The sequence below is a fragment of the Lontra canadensis genome, unplaced genomic scaffold, assembly GCF_010015895.1.
Source record: "Lontra canadensis isolate GAN:19392208 unplaced genomic scaffold, GSC_riverotter_1.0 scaffold171, whole genome shotgun sequence".
NCBI classification, from domain to species: domain Eukaryota; kingdom Metazoa; phylum Chordata; class Mammalia; order Carnivora; family Mustelidae; genus Lontra; species Lontra canadensis.
In genome coordinates, this window is record NW_022631165.1 from 2,087,847 (window position 1) to 2,107,798 (window position 19,952).

At 57.7% G+C, this 19,952-nt stretch overlaps 1 protein-coding gene across 1 annotated transcript; it reads right to left on the reverse strand.

Moving 5' to 3' along the window:
* Positions 1 to 3,887: 3,887 nt before the first annotated feature.
* On the reverse strand, positions 3,888 to 10,226 carry PRSS27 (serine protease 27). Its single transcript, XM_032846129.1, is given in 7 exon segments — positions 3,888 to 4,187; positions 4,630 to 4,799; positions 5,105 to 5,376; positions 6,161 to 6,323; positions 6,995 to 7,021; positions 9,873 to 10,100; positions 10,103 to 10,226. Coding segments are annotated over 7 exon segments (1,284 nt in total).
* Positions 10,227 to 19,952: the final 9,726 nt, after the last annotated feature.

Here is a 19,952-nt window from a genome sequence, read left to right on the forward strand (position 1 = left end):
ACAAAGATCCAAAGAGCATCTTCAAGTGATGTTGCCCTGCTCACCCTGCCCAGAAGCGCCACCTGCGTCCTGGGGCGCCTCTCCCCACCCCACAACTGCTCGGGCTCCCCCTGCTGGCTGTTGTTGGGAAGCTCTGAGCCGTGGCCCCTATGCTTGGGGGAAATTCCTGTCCTGGTGTTCCCTGGAGAGCTCCGCCCTCCCTGAGGTTGCACAGACCCCCAGCCTTATCTGAGCGTCCATCCTGCTTGCAGGTGTGCTGCTGGCCTGGCCAGGGCTCCCAGGGTCCTGGTGGTTTGTCCTGTGGGCCCAGGCTGGGGAGCGGGACCTGCTTGCCTGGGGTGGGGGTTGGCGTTCAGCACGCCGCCGGGGACACGTGGGGAAGCACTCCAAATCCTGCTTCAGAGACTTTGCTTTCTGCACAGGCTGACTCGGCATCTCCCAGCTCTGATGCCAGCAGCAAATCTGAACGTGTCCAAGGAGAGGACTGGAGGGGAGCCAGCTGCCCAGCCCAGGTCCCGACACTGAGGGCCCTTACTCTGGGTGCGCCAGGCAGGGAGGGAGCCCTGCCTCTTGAACCTTGTCTTCCGGCCCGCCTGCTGGGGGAAGCTGTGGGGAGGGCAGGGGCACAGCTCTCTGGGCAGCCAGCCCTGTAGCTCCAGCGGGCAGGACAGAAGAGGTGGGCAGGCACATGCAGTGTGCAGCTGCTGGGCCCCCCACTGAGCCCGTGTCCGGAACCTTCTAGTCCCCTGGCCTGGCTTCTCCCACCTAAGCTTTGTTGTGTCCACCCAGCGGGTCTTTCTTGCCTTCTACCATCTTCCCCAGAGTGGGAGGCAGTGGCTGGCTCAGTGGGCCCCAGGCTGCAGCTGTCTGTCCATCCCTGCGAGCCTGTGCCCTTAGGCCGGCCAGGCACGGAGTCCCCTGTGCATGTGCCTCGGAGTTTGTGTGGGCGGTGGCCCCTGGATTGGAAGGGGGTTGGTCTCTGGCTTTGACTTGCACACATACCCCTTTTCCTCCTGCGCATGCCGCCTTCCCTGCCTTTGGAGCTCCTGACCTTGGCCTAGCTGCATCAGGCTCCCCCTGACCCCCGCCGCCCCCGCACAGATGCTCCAGGACCAGTCCTGTGACCTCAGAGCAATGGCTGATCCCTGGCCCTTGAGGCCAGAAGGGGCCTGGGGAGCTGGCCCAGTGGTTTTCCTTCCTGGGGCTCCCATGGGCTGATCGTCGTGCACGTACAGGTGCGGATGTCTGTGTCTGACTGCAGCCTGCGGAGAAGTCCGCCCCCTCCTCCTCCCGTGGTTGCCCCAAGGTGGGCTTTTCTCTGTGGGCCCTGGCCTAGGCCAGTGGACGGACTTCTAGTCCGTGTCCGTCCGCTCTCCGATGCCCCCTCCGCACCCTGGCAGGTGGCTCCGAGGCTTGGCAGCAACATGGAAAGTTCTGCAGGAGCTGCCACCCTGCCCAGGGTGGGAGAAGGGATGGTGACGGCTGGGCAGTTTCTCAGCTCCTGTCCCAACACTCGCCTGCTTGCTGTGGGTGTCCCCTGCCTGAAGGAAATCTCTCCCTTCAGACTCCTAGCCTGTGCGAGACCGTTTTCTCTTCCACTCTTCAATGTCTGCCCCCAATCTGGGTGCGCCCGAGTTCGGGGAGCCGTGTCCCAAAGGATCCTGACCAGACCCTTGCCCTGTGGCAGAGACGGGAGGATAGGGTGGTGGGAGTGCCCCCAGGACAGTAGAAAGCTGGAATAGCCCACAAGAGGAGGCAGAGGTGGGGTGGCAGGGCCTCCAGGGGGAACCTGGTCCTTGTCCCGTCTCCCACAGTCGGTTTCATCTTGGGCTCTCAACACACAGACAGCAGAGGGGCCTCCCTCCAGAGGCCAGTTAACCTCGAAGCACCCCCCATCCCAGCCCAGGGCCCGTCTTTTTCTACCCCCACAGTGGAGCGGTGGATTAACCCAGGCAGGACCCAGACCAGCCCCTGTTCCCAGCCAGGATGACCCGGAATTCATCCCTAGGGCTCCCCTCAAGACACTCGTAGCCTAGACCCTCTCCCCCCACCCCGACCTGGACCCCATCAGTGCACCTGCTGCACAACCCCCCGCACCCGAGGGACTTGGAGGCCATCTGGTCTGGAGAAGGAGTTCTTGAAGCCACCTGGTCCCTAGAGGGCCACAGAGCAGCCAGCAGGGAGGTGGGGCCCTCTGAGCCTCTCCCCAGTGCCTCCCCTCCCAGTCCTTCCTGCCTGGTGGTGGGGACGTGCCCAGACAAAGTGGGGCACAGAAGGGAATTGGTATTTGTTCGCACTCTGTCCCCGGGGCCGGTTCACAGCAGGTGCTTGCTGAGTGGCTATGGATCCATTCCAGAAATACCCAGGTCTGCTTTCTTCCCAGCACCAGGCCTGGGCAAGCTGTGCCTTTGTGTACGCCGGCAAGTGTGTGCACGGGTGCGTGTCTTGTACGGAGGTGTGTGTGCGTGCGTGTGCACACATGTTTGCACAGGTGTGTGTGGGGGGAGGAAGGCCCTGCCTTCCTAGGAGTCTCGTCCCATGGATGGTTGTTGAGCTCACAGACCAGCCCGGATACCTTCCAGGAGTCGGTCCACACAGGAACCTGGCTGACTGGCTGCAAGGGGGGCCTGCCGTGGGTGCGCCTGGGCCAGACGGCGAGCCTGAGGTTGCCCCCCGGGGCGGCCACACCTGAGCAGGGCCGGAGCACTCTGGGGACCCGAGCTCCAGAGCTCTGTGCTGGGTTCCTGGTGGTGACAGGCCGCAAGAGGGTGGCTGGGAAGCAGGGGTGGCTGCAGAGCTTGGGGGGCTGGTGATAGGTTCTAGTTCATTTCTGAGTTCTTGGGGATCCTTGCACAAACCACTGAAGACTCTGGCTGGTCTGGTCTAAACCCTAAATCCTGGGGATGGAAGAAGGAAGTGGGGCCTGGCCTGGGCAGGGGGGACCCGTCCTGCTCACCTCTAAGGTCGTGAGTGGCCTGCCCAGGCAGTGTGTAGACTTGGGGCTCGTGCTGGTCCCTGCATCCCTGAGGTTTAGGGAGGTCTGGCCTCCCTGGGTATCGGGGCTGGTGGCCCAGCAGAGCTGTCCCCCAGGCTGTTGCAAGGGGGTTTGGAACCTATGAGGGAGATGTGCGGGCATGGGAGCCCAGGAACAGGATCTGTGTCTCGGCTAAGAGAAGGTCACAACTTCTCCCGTGTCTCCCAGCAGACGTGGGCCCCACCCAGTTCCAGCCCCTCTACTTCCTGCAGTTTTGGACTCATCCCTGGGAAGTTGATGCTGAGGGAGGGTGTGGAGGAAAAGGAGCCAGGAGCCAAGAGGTACCCGGGGAACAAGGAGTCCCTGGGGGGATCCCAGGGCACCAGGAACAGCCCTCGTGTCAGCCCCGACATTGCAGTAGGAAAGCAGAGCCTTGGGCAAGTCACCCTGCTGGTGAGGGGGTTTAGAGGAATATTGGGGTGACTCAGACACTCACCATAGGGGCCGTGGGAGAGCAAAGCCTTCCTTCTCTAGGACCCTCCATGGGGCCCCTGTTGTTTTCTGCCGGTATCTGTTGCTGCCCCCAGGGGCGCCTTCAACGTATACAGTGAGGACGCTATTAGCAGGCGCTGGGACAGGGCTGGGCGCAGGGAAGCTCCTGTGCGGGGGCCGGGGGACAGGTGTCCAGTGCACCTGTCGCAGCTCCCTTCCCGCTGGGGAGCCTCTGCCCCCAGCCCAGCGCTGCAGCAGCCCCCCGCCCCCGATCTGGTGCGCCACCCACCTCCCCCTGAGGCACCTCGGAGCCAGCACTGAGGCTGGGCTTTTATTGGAATGCGAACATAAATAAAACATGGGCGTTTGGCGGGAGAGAAAGGGAGCGCTATTTACAAATGTACATCATGGGTCCTGGGGCTCAGAGGAGGGTGAGCAGGGCTGCGAGGGCCCAGGCCCAGAGGCCCGCGTGGGCCGCCAGGCCCGGCACAGAGTTCTGAACGGAGGGCTGCTGGCCCCGGGGCTCCCGCGTCAGGCCACCGGTCCCGGCCTTTTGGAATTGTAGTTCTGGGATGATGTGATGGATCCAGGCATGGTGGGAGGTGACCCTGATGTAGACACCTGGGCGGTTCCGGCGAGCGCAGCCCTCGCCCCAGCTGATCACCCCCGCCTGCAGCCACGACCGGCCCACCAGGCACACCAGGGGTCCCCCTGAGTCACCCTGTGAGAGAAGCAGAGGCACGATCAGAGCCCACGGGCCCAAGAGCCAGCCTCTGTGGCACCCAGGTGCCCGCACCCACTCTGCCTCTCCTTGTACCCCTCCTCGCTCCTCCAGGAGCGTCCCTACCTGGGACCACCCCCCCCGGCCACCTGCTGGCTGGTCCTTTTCTGCTGTGGGGTGCCCATTTCCCTAGCACCCCCAGACCACCTGCTCTGATTGGCCTCCAAGGGGCTTTCAAAGGTTGCTGGCCCACTGCACACCAGTGAACTGGACGGCCATGCTGGGTAGGGTCCTGGGGTCTGCGCTTCCCAGCTGATGGAATGCCAGGCTCTGGGGCAGACCCGCCTACAGGGGCCTCCTGGACCCAGCCAGGCTGGCTCCCACCTTGACCTGGGCTTAGGGAGCAGGGCTCGGCCTCGGGCACAGCCCACCCGGCCCCTACCTTGCAAGCATCCTTCTTGCCCTCGGCAAAACCGGCACACAGCATGTCATCCTTGATGGCTTTCGGCTGGAAGCCGAACTCAGTATCTTTGCTGTAGAGCAGGTTGCACCTGGGTGTGTCGATGATGGGCACTGCGAGCTTCTGCAGGACCCTCGGGTTGGGCAGGCGGTCTGGGAGGGGCGGGACAGCCTGCAGGTCAGCGCCCCGGCTTACCGAGCACCCCACGGGCCTGCGTTCTTAAGAACCACAGCTCTGTCCCTCCTCATTTCTTGCTTGGGTTTGGACCTGGGCTCTCGCTGCCCCCCTTCTCCCTGCTTGCCCATGGCTCCTTGGAGCTCACTTTTCCTGTACCCCCTCACCCCGTCGGAGGAGAGATGCAGTCAACAGAAAAAGAGTGTTGGTCGGAGTGGTTCCCCCCACACACACTGCCCTTCTGCAGGCCTGTCCCCACCCTCCCCCGGCTCTACCCCATTACCTTCCTCACTGGGGCTGCCCCAGCCGGTGACCCAACAGTTCAAGCCCGTCTCAAAGACAACCGAGGGGTCAGGCACACACACGGGGAGGATATAGTTGGTGAAGGTCACCGGGGCATCCAGCTCCACCAAGGCCACGTCGGCACTGGAGGCCATGCCCTGGTACAGGGGGTTGCTCTCCACCCGCTTCACCCGGGCGTACATGGAGTGTGGGCCTGGCCTCACCAGCTGCCGCGCCCCAAGCAGGACCCGGTACAGGGATGTCTGGGAGGTGCTGGTGGGAAAGAGCAGAGGGCTGGTGTGAGGCGAAGAGAGACTGGGAGGGGTCGGACGGAGCTTCGAAACAGGGAGGGGCTTCGTGGTCCCTCTGAGACCAGCCCCCTCCCCGCGGGCCACCGTGCCTGCCCGAGGTCCTCGGAACCGTCCTCCCCAGGGGGGCGTACGGTGGGGTTAGAAGCTGAAGCAGCTTTAATTCCTGACTTGAATGTACACCCTTGGTGAGCCCGATGGCCTCGGGCAAGTCACCCGGCACGTTCCCTGGGACTCAGTTTCCTCCTCTGTGACCGTCTCTACCTGGGAGGGTTGGCAAAGTTGCCACCCCCAGGCTCCAGCTGGGGGCCAGCCTGCGAGCCTTGCTTGAGCAAAGGACCTGCTCCCTCTGAGCCCACATTTCTGAACCTCAGATGTCAAAGCATCGCAGCACTGGTGAGGCAAGAGAGCAGGTGGGGGTCTGGGGCCAGGCGGCTCCAAGTCTGGTGGCGTGGGGGACCTCAGCCTGCAGGCTCATCTGGAACCCAAGTCCCAGTCGGAAAGGGAGTGTCCTGGATTCGAGGTGTGGGAGGGGGGCAGGGAAGAGAGCCAGGATGTTGGCTGAGCCTGCCAGCGTGGCAGGGCCATGGCCCCAGGCCTGGCAGAGGGCCTCACTGGTGAGACCAGTGCCGGGGGGGGGGGGGGGGGGGGGAGGAGGTCCTCCCTTTGGGCCATGGCGCTGTCCGAGGTGCTGGAGCACCGCCGAGCCCGTGCTGGGTGTGGAGGGAGCCTGGGGCCCACTGACTCACTTGGAGAAGCAGTGCGCGGCCGTGAGGACCCAGCGCTCTGTGATGAGGCTGCCCCCGCAGAAGTGGCTTCCGTTGCGCTGGATGCTGACCTGCCAGGGCCACTCGCCCTCCAAGGCATCCTGGCCGCCCACCATCCGGTTCAGCATTCTTGGGTGCCCGCACACTAAGGGACAAAGCCGGGGCGGCACTCACTGGGTGTCCTTCTGGTTCCTAGCCCCACACTCCCGTTTCCACTTTCTGCCCAATTCTGGGCCCTCTTTACCCTTGATCTGCAGGGAGACCTTGGGCAGGTCAAGGGCGTGGGCGACCGGTCACAGGCAGACCCCTCCTGGCTGTGGGAAAGCCCCCCTCCCCCGCCCTTCACCTCTGAAATCGTGACCTCAGGCCTACCTCCCCAGTCATGAGACATGGAGAGGATTCAGATAATTCTTGGAAAGGTCTTGACCCAGGGCCCGGCAAACAGGCTCTGGGAGGGACAGCAGGCACTGGGACTGTCCCACACACGTAGGTGACCCTGTGGCGTCTGTTACTGTTACGGCAGAACGATTTTAGATGGCCCTTAGCCTCTCCGCTGTCACGCTTCCCTGCCCGCCTCCCCTGTGCGTCATGCCTCGCTGGGCTCCCGTGTCTGCTGCACCGCCTGTCAGGCCTTCCTCCTCTCCTGTCTTGGCTCTCATTCTGTGGAGCCACAGCTGTTCCTTACTTTGGGGTTCCCCGTGCCCCACCCCTGGATTCTGAGCCTCGCTCCAGGGGTTTGTGCGAGCCTCTGGCCAGTCTTGCTGCTCTCAGACGGGCCCCTGCCCTTGACCCCATCCAGGGGCCTCAGATGCTTACCACTTGATGCTGCAACTCCCTGAGTCCCTGGAGGTGAGAAAAAAGGGGGTGATCAGCCTGCTTTGCCAAAGCCAAGGTCTGCCTCTCCTCTGACCACTGCTGGTCAGGGCAGCCCCTCCTCCTCCTTAGGGTTCTTCCCGGAGTCTTGTTCAAGTCTCTGCAGTCTCCAGGGAGTAGAGAGAAGCCAGCCAGTGGCATCATGGGTCAGTCCCCCCAAGATTCCAGACCCCTAAGTACCGAACACCTGTCTGGCATCTCAGTGTGTTGGAGCCTGAGACCCCCCGCTGGGCCACCCCACCAGGGGAGAAGGCAGAGGGGTCAGAGTAGAGTCCGTATCCCCAGGACCCGTCACCCGCCACATCTCTGGACGCAGTGAGGCACACAGGAAACCTCCACCCCAGCCCAGTGTCAGCAACACTCTAGAAATACCTGCCGGTCTCCCAGCGCCTCCAGCATATCTGGTTGACTGGGGGGTGGGGAATCTGATCAGAGCTGAGGTGGGGAGAAGCTGTCCAGTTGAGGGTGTGGCAAGTTCATTCTCACCAGAGGAGGTCAGCAGGCCCCCGGAGGGGAGGGGCTGCAGGGGCGGAGCCATGCCTCTCCATGATGTTGGGGGCTTTTACAAGGCCCCCCATGCTTCCTGCTAGAGCATTGTTCTGGGGGTGCGCTTCCCAGTGCTGAAGGTGGGGTTGGACGATGAAGCTGTGACGGGGAGGAGGTGGCCCCAGGGGGCTGAGCAGGCACAGGCAGGACTGACTGTTTTCGAAGCAAGGGTGCCAGGCAGAAGTGTGGGGGCAGGCGTGCTGCCCAGGCCAGTGATGGGGACAGGAAGTCTGCCCTGGACATTCCAGTGCCTGATTTGTGTTAACAGGTGCCCTTCTAGAGTGCAGGTGTCCCCTGGGAGGGTTGTTCCCTCCAGCCCCCCTTACCTAGTATAAAATAATTTAATTGGACTGAAGACACCCGACCAGCTGCTCTTCCTAAGCCCTGATGGTTCTGCTCTTGGTTGATACGTCAGCTCACCCCAGTCCTCGTGGGCACTGACGTCCCTTCAGGCTCATTCCCTCCCTGTGCAGATTCTCCAGGGCCTTCTGGTTCCCCCCCACAGCCAGCCCCCCTTCCCTTACATGCAGCTGGGTCCGCTGTCCGCACCCAGGATCAAGTATGCACTCCTGTGGCCCGGTGGACCCCCCTCTTGAGTCTTTGCAGACTTCCTCAACCCAGCTTCATGCAACTCTGCTTCTCATAGAGGCTGAGCCTTCTGACCTCTGGGTGCTTACTAACAACACCGCTCTGCCTAGAGGCCCTTTCCTCCTAGTCCCTACTCGTGTGAATCCTACGAGTCCCAAGAGAAATGCCACTGCCTCTGAGCAGCCCTCCTAGCTTGTGCGGTCTGTCTAGGAAGGCTGCCTCCCACTCCTGAGCTCTCCGTCCTCCTGCTGGGCCACGCAGAGCTCTGCCCACCTCACTGTGGAGGGAGTATCATGGTCTCAATTCACCTAGGGACCCAGGAGCTCAGTCCGGGTGGAGCCCCCTTCCAGGGGCCCTGAGCCCAGGGAATGTATAGAGAGAAGGAGAACAGCTATGGGGGCTAGGCTGACCAGGAAGGCATACTGTGGAGTCCTGGGCTCTGCAGGGTGGGTGTCCTGTCAGGGGCTGCGTGAGCCACCTGGGGTGTCAGGCGCCCCCCGTTTGGGCCAATGTTCCCATCCTCCTATAGCTGGTCGGGCTCGGCTGGTGGGGATGGGAGAGACCCAAGGTTCTAGTAGGTGGGGGGTGAGGATGGCATTGAAGGAGCCCACAGCTCCTGCTCGCAGCTGTTTGTGGATGCACACTGCTGTTTCCACTTTGGCAATGACCGTGATTACTCACCCCATTAGGAGCAATCATGGCATTACACCCCAAGGGGAAATGGGCTCCCTCCAAAGATGTCATTATCCCTGTGCCAGGAAGCCAGGAGGCAGAAGCCAGGCAGCGAGGGTTGGGGAGGCCCCGTGGAGCCTGGGGAGATGGGGGCCTCCCCACTGAAGTGCCACCCTGGTGTCCTCTGACCCCTGGTAGGAAGCCCGGAGCCCCGGCAGAGTCGAAGGCTGGAGTGACCTGGCCCGGCCCTGGGAGGTGACTTGAGGACAGGGAAGTGAGGTGGCACCAGGCCGGCCAGGCTAGCCCAGGAATGCGGGAGTGTTTCCTGGGCAGGGAGCAGCCTGCCCTGTGGGAAGGGGCCTGGCAGGTGGGTCCCTCTGGCTGGCACCTGCTGACCCTGACCCAGGGTTGGGAGAGGGGAAAGAGAGGGAGGCCTTGCTCCTCCCCACACATCCTCCTTGCCTGGCGGGGGCAAGAGCCTGCACCCCTCGCCCCCCACTCTACGGTGAACCCCTTCCCGCCTCCTGAGGGTTCCCAGGCTCAGGTGGCATCTCAGCCACCCCTCCCCCTCCCCAGCACAAGGTGATCCAAGGCTTTGGAACCCGGGGGCCCCAAGTCCAGATCCTGCACACATGCAGCCCCATGTCTTTATCTGGGGATGGGAAGAGACTGAGATGGGAGGAAGCAGAAACCCCAAATCCAGAGCTTGGCCCGTGAGCAACAGAGAGAACGGGGGGGGGCACAAAGGGAGGAGAGCCCCTCACATGTTTCTGCCACAGGGTCCTCCTGGACCTGTGCCCCCAGCCTCATCCTGCCTTCCGCACGTCGCTGCCCCAAGAGTGAACCTTGGAGCCTTCCCACCTGCCCAGCAATGCCCGCTGGGTGGGAAAGGGAGGCCGGTGCTGCAGCCCCAGGTCTGGCTGGGGAGTGGGGGATTTTCTCGAGCCCCAGGCAGCCCAGGAGGCGCCCCTCTGGGCAGGAGGCGGACCACCTTCCTGCAGCACCCAGTACTCACCAAACCACAGGAGCAGGGCCATGGCTGGCCGCCACCTCATGGTCTCAGCCTGGCGGGGGCACCGGGCGGGGGCGCAGTGGGAGCCGGAGGTCCGTGAGCACCGGCTCAAGGTGCAGGGCTCCATGAAGTGGGGTTTTATGCTGGAGGTGAGTGTCGGCTTGGCTATGCCGCTGGACCTGTTGGCCTGGCCTGCCCAGTTCCTCTCAGCGGAAGGAGGTGCCCCAGAACTCCAACTTCTCCATGACCTGTGCCTGAACCCGGAGAGAGCAGACCCCTTGGCCCAAAATACCTTAGAGTCTTGGGGTAGGGGTGTGCCCGCCCCATTTGGGTGCTTGTGGTCTGGGATTCCACCATCACTGACCAGACACCCCCCAACTGGCCACAGGCCCCACATAAGCTGACGGGAGCAGGCCCACCACCCTCCCTGTTTCATTCATTCATTGATTGTTTCATTCATTGATTTATTGAGCACCAACTTGGTATCAGGGCATCAGGTCTGTGGTTTACCCTGATGAGGACGGGGAAACGGAGAAGTCCGGGTCACCGGTGCTTACCGAACGAAGGGCGGGGGTGCACTGCGGGTGTGGGGGCAGTATCCCTAGCTGACCCCAGCATCCCTCACAGCCCTTGCCCCGGGAGAACCTGCGTCCCGGGACCCACCCCCCCAACTAGGGTGGGCCCGACCCCCGTCCCCTCCCCGGGGCTGCACCCTTCTCCCGCGCGCCATGGGCCGGGGGGGGGGGGGGGGGGGCCCCCGCCCCCCGGGGGGCGGGGGGGGGGGGGGGGGGGGGGGGCTTCCCGGCACCCGAGGGCCGGGGCGGGCGGGGCGGAAGCGCGTTCTGGGAAGACCCGGCCGGTGGGCGCGGCTGCCGGGCTCCGGGACGTGCGGCCGCGGCGGAAGAGTCTCCAGAGGAAGTTATTTGGGGCACGGGGCTGACGTCAGGGCCGGACTCGGAGCTGGGGCAGCCACTCCCCGCCCGGGCCGCGGGGTCCCGGCTCGGGACCGGGTGCGGTCGACCCCGCCAGCCCCGGCGGGTGGTCGCCGGTCTGCGGACGGAGCCCCGTCTCGGTTCTCCCGCCTGCGCAGCGGGTGCGGGCGCGGACTGGGAGTGAGTGGGGCCGGGGTCGCCCGCCTCGGGGCGCGCGGGGTGTGCGGCGGCCCCCGGCCCCGGCCCGCGTGGCGCAGACGGTCGGCGCGGGCCTGCCCCCTGGTGGCCGCGGGCTGCAGCGCGGGGCGCGCGGATGCGGTGTCTCCCGGGCACCCCGCCCCGCCCCGGGTTCTCGCTTCGGTCCCCCAGCGGGGGGTCGTCACCCCCAGTTCGCTCGCGGGTTCGTCCTTGCGCACGGTTTCCTGAGCGCAGGCGGTGCCCGCCACCACCGACCCAGCCACCGGGACTGTCGAGGCGGACGAAACAGACGCAGCTCCCAGCGCGGAGACCACGAGGCATGCTTTACAGGGAAAAATGGCTAATCGTGAACTGTGGAAAGTGTTTCAAAACGACAACCAATTTGACTAATAGGCTTTACTGAGAAAGGTCCGGCCTCCTTAATCAAGTAAATGCAAATCAGAGCCAGCCGGGAGAGGCCGGTTCTCCCGGCGGGAGTTAGCAGGTGGCCGAGGAATGCTGCCGGTCGGGCCGTGCGGAAGTGGGCCGGCTGGTGGGCGCAGCTCTCCCGGCAGCCGGCTGGTCGGTCCGTGGCTTCAGCTTTTTAAAAGTTATTTCCTTTGATGCAACGACTTGGCTACTGGCAGGCTATTCCAAGAGGAAACTCCGAAATACAGAGTAAGCAGTAACGTGTTAGTGGGCCACGTTGTGTTTATATGGCAAAAACAGACAAACAAACAAGAAACACCAAACAAATCAACAAAACAGAAACTAGTCTGGCCATGAGTAGAATTCCCAAGTATAAAGACGTTTTCAGTTCTAGAACAACAGCAGCAATATCGTCCAGCATCCAAAAGAAAAGGGGGCACAATGTTCAGCATACTCACAGAACATGTCTGTGATCAGGTGATTTCTTTCGAAAGCAAGTGACAGGAAGGCAGCTTAGATTCGTGGAACACAAGGAATGTTCATGGAACATTTGGTGGCTTGGTGGGACCCATTCCGTGCGACCTTGCTGCGATGTTCCAGTTGAAGGAAGAGAGGCAGGACCCCGGGTGGCTGCCTTTGGCTCTCTGTCCCCAGGATGCTCTCTACCTCTCTCTGCGGTGCCCAGGATGACTCCCCAAGCCAGGAATGTGGCTGCCGGCCAGAATGTCTTCCCCTAAGGAAAGCCAGCTGAGAGGAACAGAGCTCCTTTTCTGTCCCATTCAGATGAACCACCCCAGGAAAGGACATTAAATGGCCAACTTGTCTCCTGGCCGTGTGATCGCCCCAGGCTGGTCAAATGCCGCCACATGGCCATAGGACAGAATTTTTTTAAAAATAAAGATTGTATTTATGTATTTATTTGAGAGAGAGAAAGAGAGAGAGCACAACCAGGGGGAGTGGGAGAGGGAGAAGGAGAAGAAGGCTCCCCACTGAGTAGAGAGCCTGACTTGTGTGGTCATCCCAGGACCCCAAGATCATGACCCGAGCCAAAGGCTGATGCTTAACTGGCCAAGCCACCGGGGTGCCCCCAGGATAGTTTGTTAATAGAAAGGAAGAGGGAAAGATACCAGTCAGTAAGAAGCAATAACCACCACACTCTCCATGAATATGAGAGTCAAATAAAGACATTTTCAGACATGGGGCATCTCAAAAAATGTAGCCCCCATGCACTGTCCTTGGGAAGCTACTGGAGGAGAGATGCTGTCTGACTGTGGGGGTGCAGCAAGGAATTTAAGAAATGTGTGCTGCGGAACACGGAGCTCCAACGCAGAAGAGCGGTGAAGGAACCCTCTAGGATGCTGGTGAGGGGGAGCTGGAAGGACAGCTGTGCTCCGGAGCAGAGAGGGCAGGGAGTCCTCACTGGGACACTGGGACATAAGCAACAGGAATGCCAACATCGTTACCATCATGCCATCTGCCGCTGCATGCTCTTTTCAGTCTCATGAAATGACGAAAGGATGTGCTCCACCAAAACAAGATGGAAGCCGAGACAGAGGAAGACGTGAGATCCAGGACAGGGAGTACACTCCAGGAGAAGGGCAAACGGCATTCCAAGGATAACGGCTAATGGGATGTCCAGGAGAGGAGGGCATCTCATGGAGGGATGTGGTGAACAAGGAGAAGGAGCAACTGATGTAGTCCCTAATGGGACTGACCTTGTGCAGAACAGGAAAGTGTGGGTAGTACAAAGGAAATGAACACCACCAACAAAAGCAATCATTAACTTCAGAGAGTCAAGTTAGGAAACACAGGAAATACACTGCAAGGTGTGCCCAATGCCCCCGAAGCCTCATCCCATTCTGGGATCCCAACATACACACGGCGAGGAAGGGACAGGGCAGCCATCATCTGTAACCACACAAAGCGTCGCTGGTCCATAGCAGTTCTGAAATCCAGCTGGGCACATGGTGCTACTTTCTCTGACTGGAAGCAGGGAGTGTGGCTTGTCTGGAGTCCCTGGAAGTCGTTCTTCATGACTCTCCCTACCACCCTCTGGGCTTTGGGCTCTGGTTTCTGAATCATCTGTCCTTTTCCATAGGAAACCATCTGTGTCTATAGTAGGATAATCTTCTCTGCCAACCTGTTTCTTATCTGTAGAAAGCTGGGAATCTTAAAGAACCTTCATTTAATTCAAGCTTGTATAACATGCTGACTTCTCCTGAGAAGTAAGGGAGGCCAGAAGACAGTGGACCCCCTTCATGTTGGAATACCATGATAATGATGGTAGTGGCGTTGATGATACTGTCCACCCAGAATCCCATAAAACCCATGTCCTATGAAAATACTCTCCAAGAATGAGAGGAAAAACACAATGTCAGTTAAATGAAACTAAGAGAATGGATTGCCCGTAGGCCTTGCCCTGTAAGAGAAGCCAGAGGAAGGTCTCAGACTAAAGGTACAATGATCCCAGATGAAATCACAGATCTTTAGAGAGTAAAAAGGAGCCCTGGAAATGGAAACTATGTAGGTAAATATAGAACACTGGTTTTTTCCTCCTTGTTTCTTTAAAATACAGGAGCATTTAAAGCAAAAACTATGTTTTGGGGTCTGTAACATGTAGATATAAGGCATAGGACAACTATAAAGTACAAGGCAAGGAAAATGACCTGTATGATTACAAAGTTTGTACATTTTGCGTGAATTGGTACACCAAGAACTTTATGTAGACTGTGAAAAGTTAATAGGTTCCACTTTTTTGCATTTGTTTTTCAGGCATCTCATGCATTTAACCCAAACTCCCAGGTAACCAATACCTGATTAGGAACCTTATGTATTAAATTCTCAGAAGACATCCAATACTCTGGGTGTCACTGGTTGGTACAAGAATTTCCACCCTAGCTAAGAATTATTTAAAAGTTGTGTACCTGGGGGCACCTGGGTGACTCAGTGAGTAAAGCAAGTATCTTCAGCTCAGGTCATGATCCCGGTGTCCTGGGATTGAGTCCCCATGGGCTCCATGATCAACAGGGAGTTTGCTTCTCCATCTCCCTTTGCTCCTCACCCTGCTCATGCTCTCTCTCTCTCTCAAATAAATAAATAAAATCTGTATAAAAAATTGTGTACCTGTAATTTACTCTGACCCAAAAAAGAGGTAAAACCAACCATTAGTTTTACTTTTTTTTTTGCTTTTTTAAAAAGTTTTTTTTTTTTAATTTATTTGACAGAGAGAGATCAAGGCAGAGGGAGAGGGGGAAGCAGGCTCCCCGCTGAGCAGAGAGCCCGATGCAGGGCTTGATCCCAGAACCCTGAGATCATGACCTGAGCCGAAGGCAGAGGCTTAATCCACTGAGCCATCCAGGCACCCTAGTTTTTAAAAGCCACTTGAGAAAGTTGACCGATCTGACCAGCCCTCGACACTTATTCTCCTAGGTAGGCCTTGTTTGACTAAAACATTGAAGACAAAATATCTCCTCCTCTTTCTCACAATAGCTGTGATTGTTCTTGGACTAAACCTTTTGTACTTTTGGATACTTGGGTGCTCAGAGATCGCCACGGAACCATTATCCTGAACAGGCGTCCAACAAATCACAACATGTCCACAAAGACCAAGCCTCAGGGTCAAATACGGTCTTTTAAGAGCTTGTGGGACTTTCTTCTTGAGGGGGGGGTGGTGTTGAGAAATTTTAATGAGAGAAATGGTGCACACCTGGGTGAGCTGAGAAGGTGCTGCAGGATAAGGACAAACATCATGTGACCTGTCACCTATGTCCACCATGCGATTCTCCAGATTTTCTCAGAATTCATAAACAAGGGCAGTTGTTTTCTCTGATATCTCTAGAAAACCTACTCAGGGACAGAAGAACCAGATCTACCACTCTGCCGATGAAATGACCTTGCAAAATGTGAAAAATAGATTCACTTTTGCTAAACTGTAGAGTTTGTTCATCCTTTTTCTTTTTCTCTATTATAAACATTTATTTGTCTATTTATTCATCCAGCATTATTGAAGTATAAATAAACAAATAAAAGTGGTATATCTTCAAGGCCTATAGTGTGGTCTCATATATGTATACATTGTGACGCGATTACCACAATCAAGCTAATTAACACATCCATCACCTCCTGTAGTAACCTTTTGTGTGTGTGTTGTGAGAACACTTGAGGTGTAATCTCTTAGCAGATTTTAAGCATTTTATTAACTATTAACTATTTCATTAACTATTAACTATTATTAACTACAGTGTCTGTGCTGTACATCAGATCCCTAGAATTTATTCATCTTATAACCAGAATTTTGCACCCTTTGACCATTGTCTCCCCATTTCCCCCACCTGCAGCCCCAGCAACCACCACTCTGCTCCTGTGAATGACCCACAAAAATGTTTTTAAAGCCCTAAACTATAAACCTATTGGAAGAAAATATAGAATGTGTTTACCACCCTGGAATACAAAAACAGAGACAAATGTCATAAAGATTAAAACAACGGGCAACTGGGTGGCTCAGTTGGTTGAGTGCCTTCAGCTCGGGTCATGATTCTGGAATCCTGGGATTGGGCCCCATATCCCCTGCTCTGCAGGGAGCCTGCTTCTCCCTCTCCCTCTGCCTGGCACTCCCCCCCGCTTGTGCAGTTTTATTTTCTTTAATTTGTCCTATGGAATGATTTTGAGTCATACATTCAACTAGACAAATTTGGGTAGAATTTACAAAATAGAGCGTGTGAATGAAATAGAGAAAGAGCTGGAGAAAGACAACTATCATGATCTCTCTGATATGAGGAAGTGGAGATGCAATGTGGGGGGTTTGGGGGGTAGGAAAAGAATAAATGAAACAAGATGGGATCGGGAGGGAGACAAACCATAAGAGACTCTTAATTTCACAAAACAAACTGAGGGTGGCCAGGGGGAGGGAGGTGGGGAGAGGGTGGTGGGGTTATGGATGTTGGGGAGGGTATGTGCTATGGTGAGTGCTACTTTTGGCGACTCACAAACCTGTACCCCTGGGGCTAATAATACATTATATGTTTATAAATTTGTTTTTAATTAAAAAAAAAGAGAAACAGAGCATATGTGTATTTGAAGAGAGTTTGGGGCATAAGAGCAGAGGGTACCACGTGTGGAGTCAGGCTGCGAACAGTATTCCTTTCTGGCAGGAGCACAGAAGGAAGGTGGGAGATATAGCTGGAAAGGTGTCACTGCAGATACAGAGCTCATGACTGGAGAATAATAGAGAACATACCCCAACCCCACTCTGCGGGGACTGGCTTCTTGCCCCCTACAGCTGACAGGCGATCTCCCATTCCCTGCCCTCTTGGCCTCTCTGTTCCAGTCCAGTCTCCTAGGCCCTCTACAAACAAGGCCCTTTGCCAGGGCAGTTTGTCAGCCTGGGAGCTCCACCCACTTCCTCCTTTTGACAACTTCCCTCTGCCTACAAGCCCCACGAGTCCTGGCTGGGTTACAGCTTCCTTACCTCCTCCAGAAAGAATGAGTCACCCCTTGGCACTTTGATCTGCGTTTTTCAATGCACTTATCACACTCATAGTAATTGTCTGTTTACTGTCTCTTGCCCCATTAGATTGAACTCCCTGGAGCCATGCATTGTGGCTCATGCTCATCTCTGCAGGTCTGACACAGTGGGTACTGAACAAAGTCCCAAATGAACAGACTGGTCTCCTGGTGTCCGTTCATCCCTCTCCTCAGGCTGTCCTCCACACGGGCATGATTCTCACCCAAAAGCAAAGTTTGTATTTTATCACCCCAATTCAAAATCCTTTCCTAGCTGACATTCACCAGGCAAAATCTTTTGAGTGTTGGCATTCAAGGCCTTGCACGGGTGCAGTGAAGGCTGTTAGGACAATTAGAGAAAGGTCAGGTGAGAGTCACAGTCAGGGTCAGGGTTAGGCAAGCCGACCTTAAGTAAACCAACAGCCCAGGGTAGCACGTGATTTCCTCCCTCCCTTCCTCAAACAGGCTCTGCGCGCAGCATGGTCAGAACCTGCAGGAGGCCTTTATAAAGAGGAGGCTGATTGCGTCCCTGGGTAGGTCCAAAAAAGCCCTGGACCTTATTTTCTTGACTGTCTATCCTGGTTGTTGTGTCACTAAGGGATGTGCTGGGGAATGTTTAACAACCAACTCTGGGGGAGCGGGGTGGAGTTGTGATTTCTAGAGTCCCCCAGTGTTTATTATGAAAATTGGTAAAAAGGAAACCTCCTTTAGACGGCAGTCAGGACGCCAGCAGGGGGCACTCTCAGCCCTGTCACTCAGGAACGGCCACACCAACGCACCTCGCAGGTGGATGCTGCTTTACTCTCCCAGCAGGAGGAAGGTTTCCTCTTGCCCAGGCAACAGCCCAGCCAATGAGAGACTGTCACAGCCCGGCCAATGAGAAGCCCCCACACTTAGCACTCCCGGTTTACTCCAATGGAAGTTTACTTTACAACAGCCCGCCCAACCTTACTCTCCCGGTTGCTCCCGGACCTGCCCAGGGAGGAAGCTTCGGGTCGCGGAGTTGGGGGCTGGAAGTAAACGTCCGCAAGCACGCAGAGCGGACATAATGCAGACAATAAGTCTGTAGCGCACAGGACAGAGTAAAAAGTAGCACAATAGTTAGCAAGAGGGTTTCCAGTTTGCTTGTTTCTAATGTAAATAGTTGTAGGTCTACAGAACTGTTTAAAGATCATGAGCATTTGCCAGCCCGCTTGCAAGATGCCCAAGGAGGCTCTCGGGACTGGCACTAGCCGGTGCAGCACGCGCCCGGCTGCGCGCCCCCCTTTCCTGGTGGTTCGTATTCTAGTTCTTGAACGGGGGCAGGTAAGACCTGGGGGGCTCCCGGCCACGCCGGACACAGGCCTCAGCTCCGAGTCGGGGGGGCGTTTCCCCTCCACCCCGGCCGGGGTCCCCTCCGGAGTCCCGCACCCGGCGGGGCCCGCGCGGGCGCCACCCGACCTTTCCGCCCGCCGCTCTCCGCGTGGCAGCCTCGCGCGCACACCTCCCCACCCAGCAGCCCCTGCGGCCGGAAGTCGACCGACCGCGTTCCCGGCACTCCCTGCGCGGTGGCCGCACTTCCGGCGGCTGGGGAACCCGTGCGAGTGCGCGTCGTTCGTCGCTAGGAGTCCGTGAGTCACCGCGGAGTCGCGTGTGTTTTCTCGGGTGCTGAGTCCGGCTGGATTAGTGCGGAGGGACGAGCCACCGGAGCTTCCTCCTGAGTCAGCGGCGCCCGGGGGATGAGGCAAGGAAGCTGCAGGCAGGGGCGCAGACGAGGGCAGGGCCCCGCGGGCGGTGGGGGGACCAGGGGGCTGCCTTCTCCTCCCGCGGCGCAGGCCGGTTCTCGTGACCGTGGGCAAGGCGCCGCGCCCCGCTGGGCCTCACTTTCTGCAGCAGACGCCAACTTTCTTCCTTCACGCGGTGCTCTGAGGCAGAGACGTTCGCGCCAGCGCGGTCGCCACCGAATCACAAGCTGGGAACAGCGTCGAGAGCACCTGTTGCTTGACTTGTTCAGGGGGAGCGCGAGGAGGTGGTGGGAGGGCACCGTTGAGGTACCGAGGTTTGGGGCCAGCTTAAGGAGGGCTTTTGGAGGCAGGATTTAATTAGGATTGGGTGAGATTCGGGCTACCTAGTTGAGCATGGTCAGGCACAAAAGTTAAGGATTGTGGTCCCAGTGAGGTGAGGGTTTCCAGTCTTGGAGCTTCGACTGTTGTTTAATGCAAACTGTTGAAAGCTGTGCGGGTGTTTCGTTTAGTTTTCAGGTTTTATTTATTTGTTTGAGAGAGAGCATGAGCTGGGGGCGGGGGCAGAGGAAGAGGGAGAAGCAGAAGCGGACTCCGTGCTGAGCGGGGCGCCCGACGCAGGGCTCGATCCCAGGATTCTGAGATCATGACCTGAGCTGAAAGCAGAGGCTTAACCCACTCAGCCACGCAGGCGCCCCGAAAGTTGTGCGGTTTTAAATGGATTTTTGAGAAGTGGGAGAGTCAGTTTATTTGCACCTTTTGTTTCCCTGGGCAGGTGTTCCTGTAATGGTTAAGTCCCAGTAATAGTCACGTTATTTTGCCTCAACGGGTGAGTCACTGTCCTTGGTTATTTGCACCCAGAGGAATCCTGTATGGGCTTTGCTTACCTGTAGAGTGGGGATCATATTGCAGGGGGAGGGGCAGGAGCTGGACATGCCCTGAGAAGACCAGGGTTTCAGCCTATGCTAGCCTTTTGTTATTGCAGCACCATGGGGCTCCTAAAAATGTCTGAGTCCTGAAAAACTATTTTTTTTAAACAATTGTTATTCTCACATAGGAAAAGGGAGTTGCCAAATCGAAATGAATAGATGCTTATTAATATCTTGAAAGCATTACTGCTCACCAGCCAGCAGCAACTCAAGGCATATAGTTACGGGTCCATTGCATTACCCTGTAGGGAGAGGTGTAGGTGCGTGTGATTGACACCGTCTGGTCAGGGATTATCAGAACCTTAAAATGGCCCTGGGGCATTTGACTCCTGGCCTCCCACGTCCCCTGCTGCTCCCCTCTCTGAGCTCGTTTCCTCATCTGTACAGCGGGGA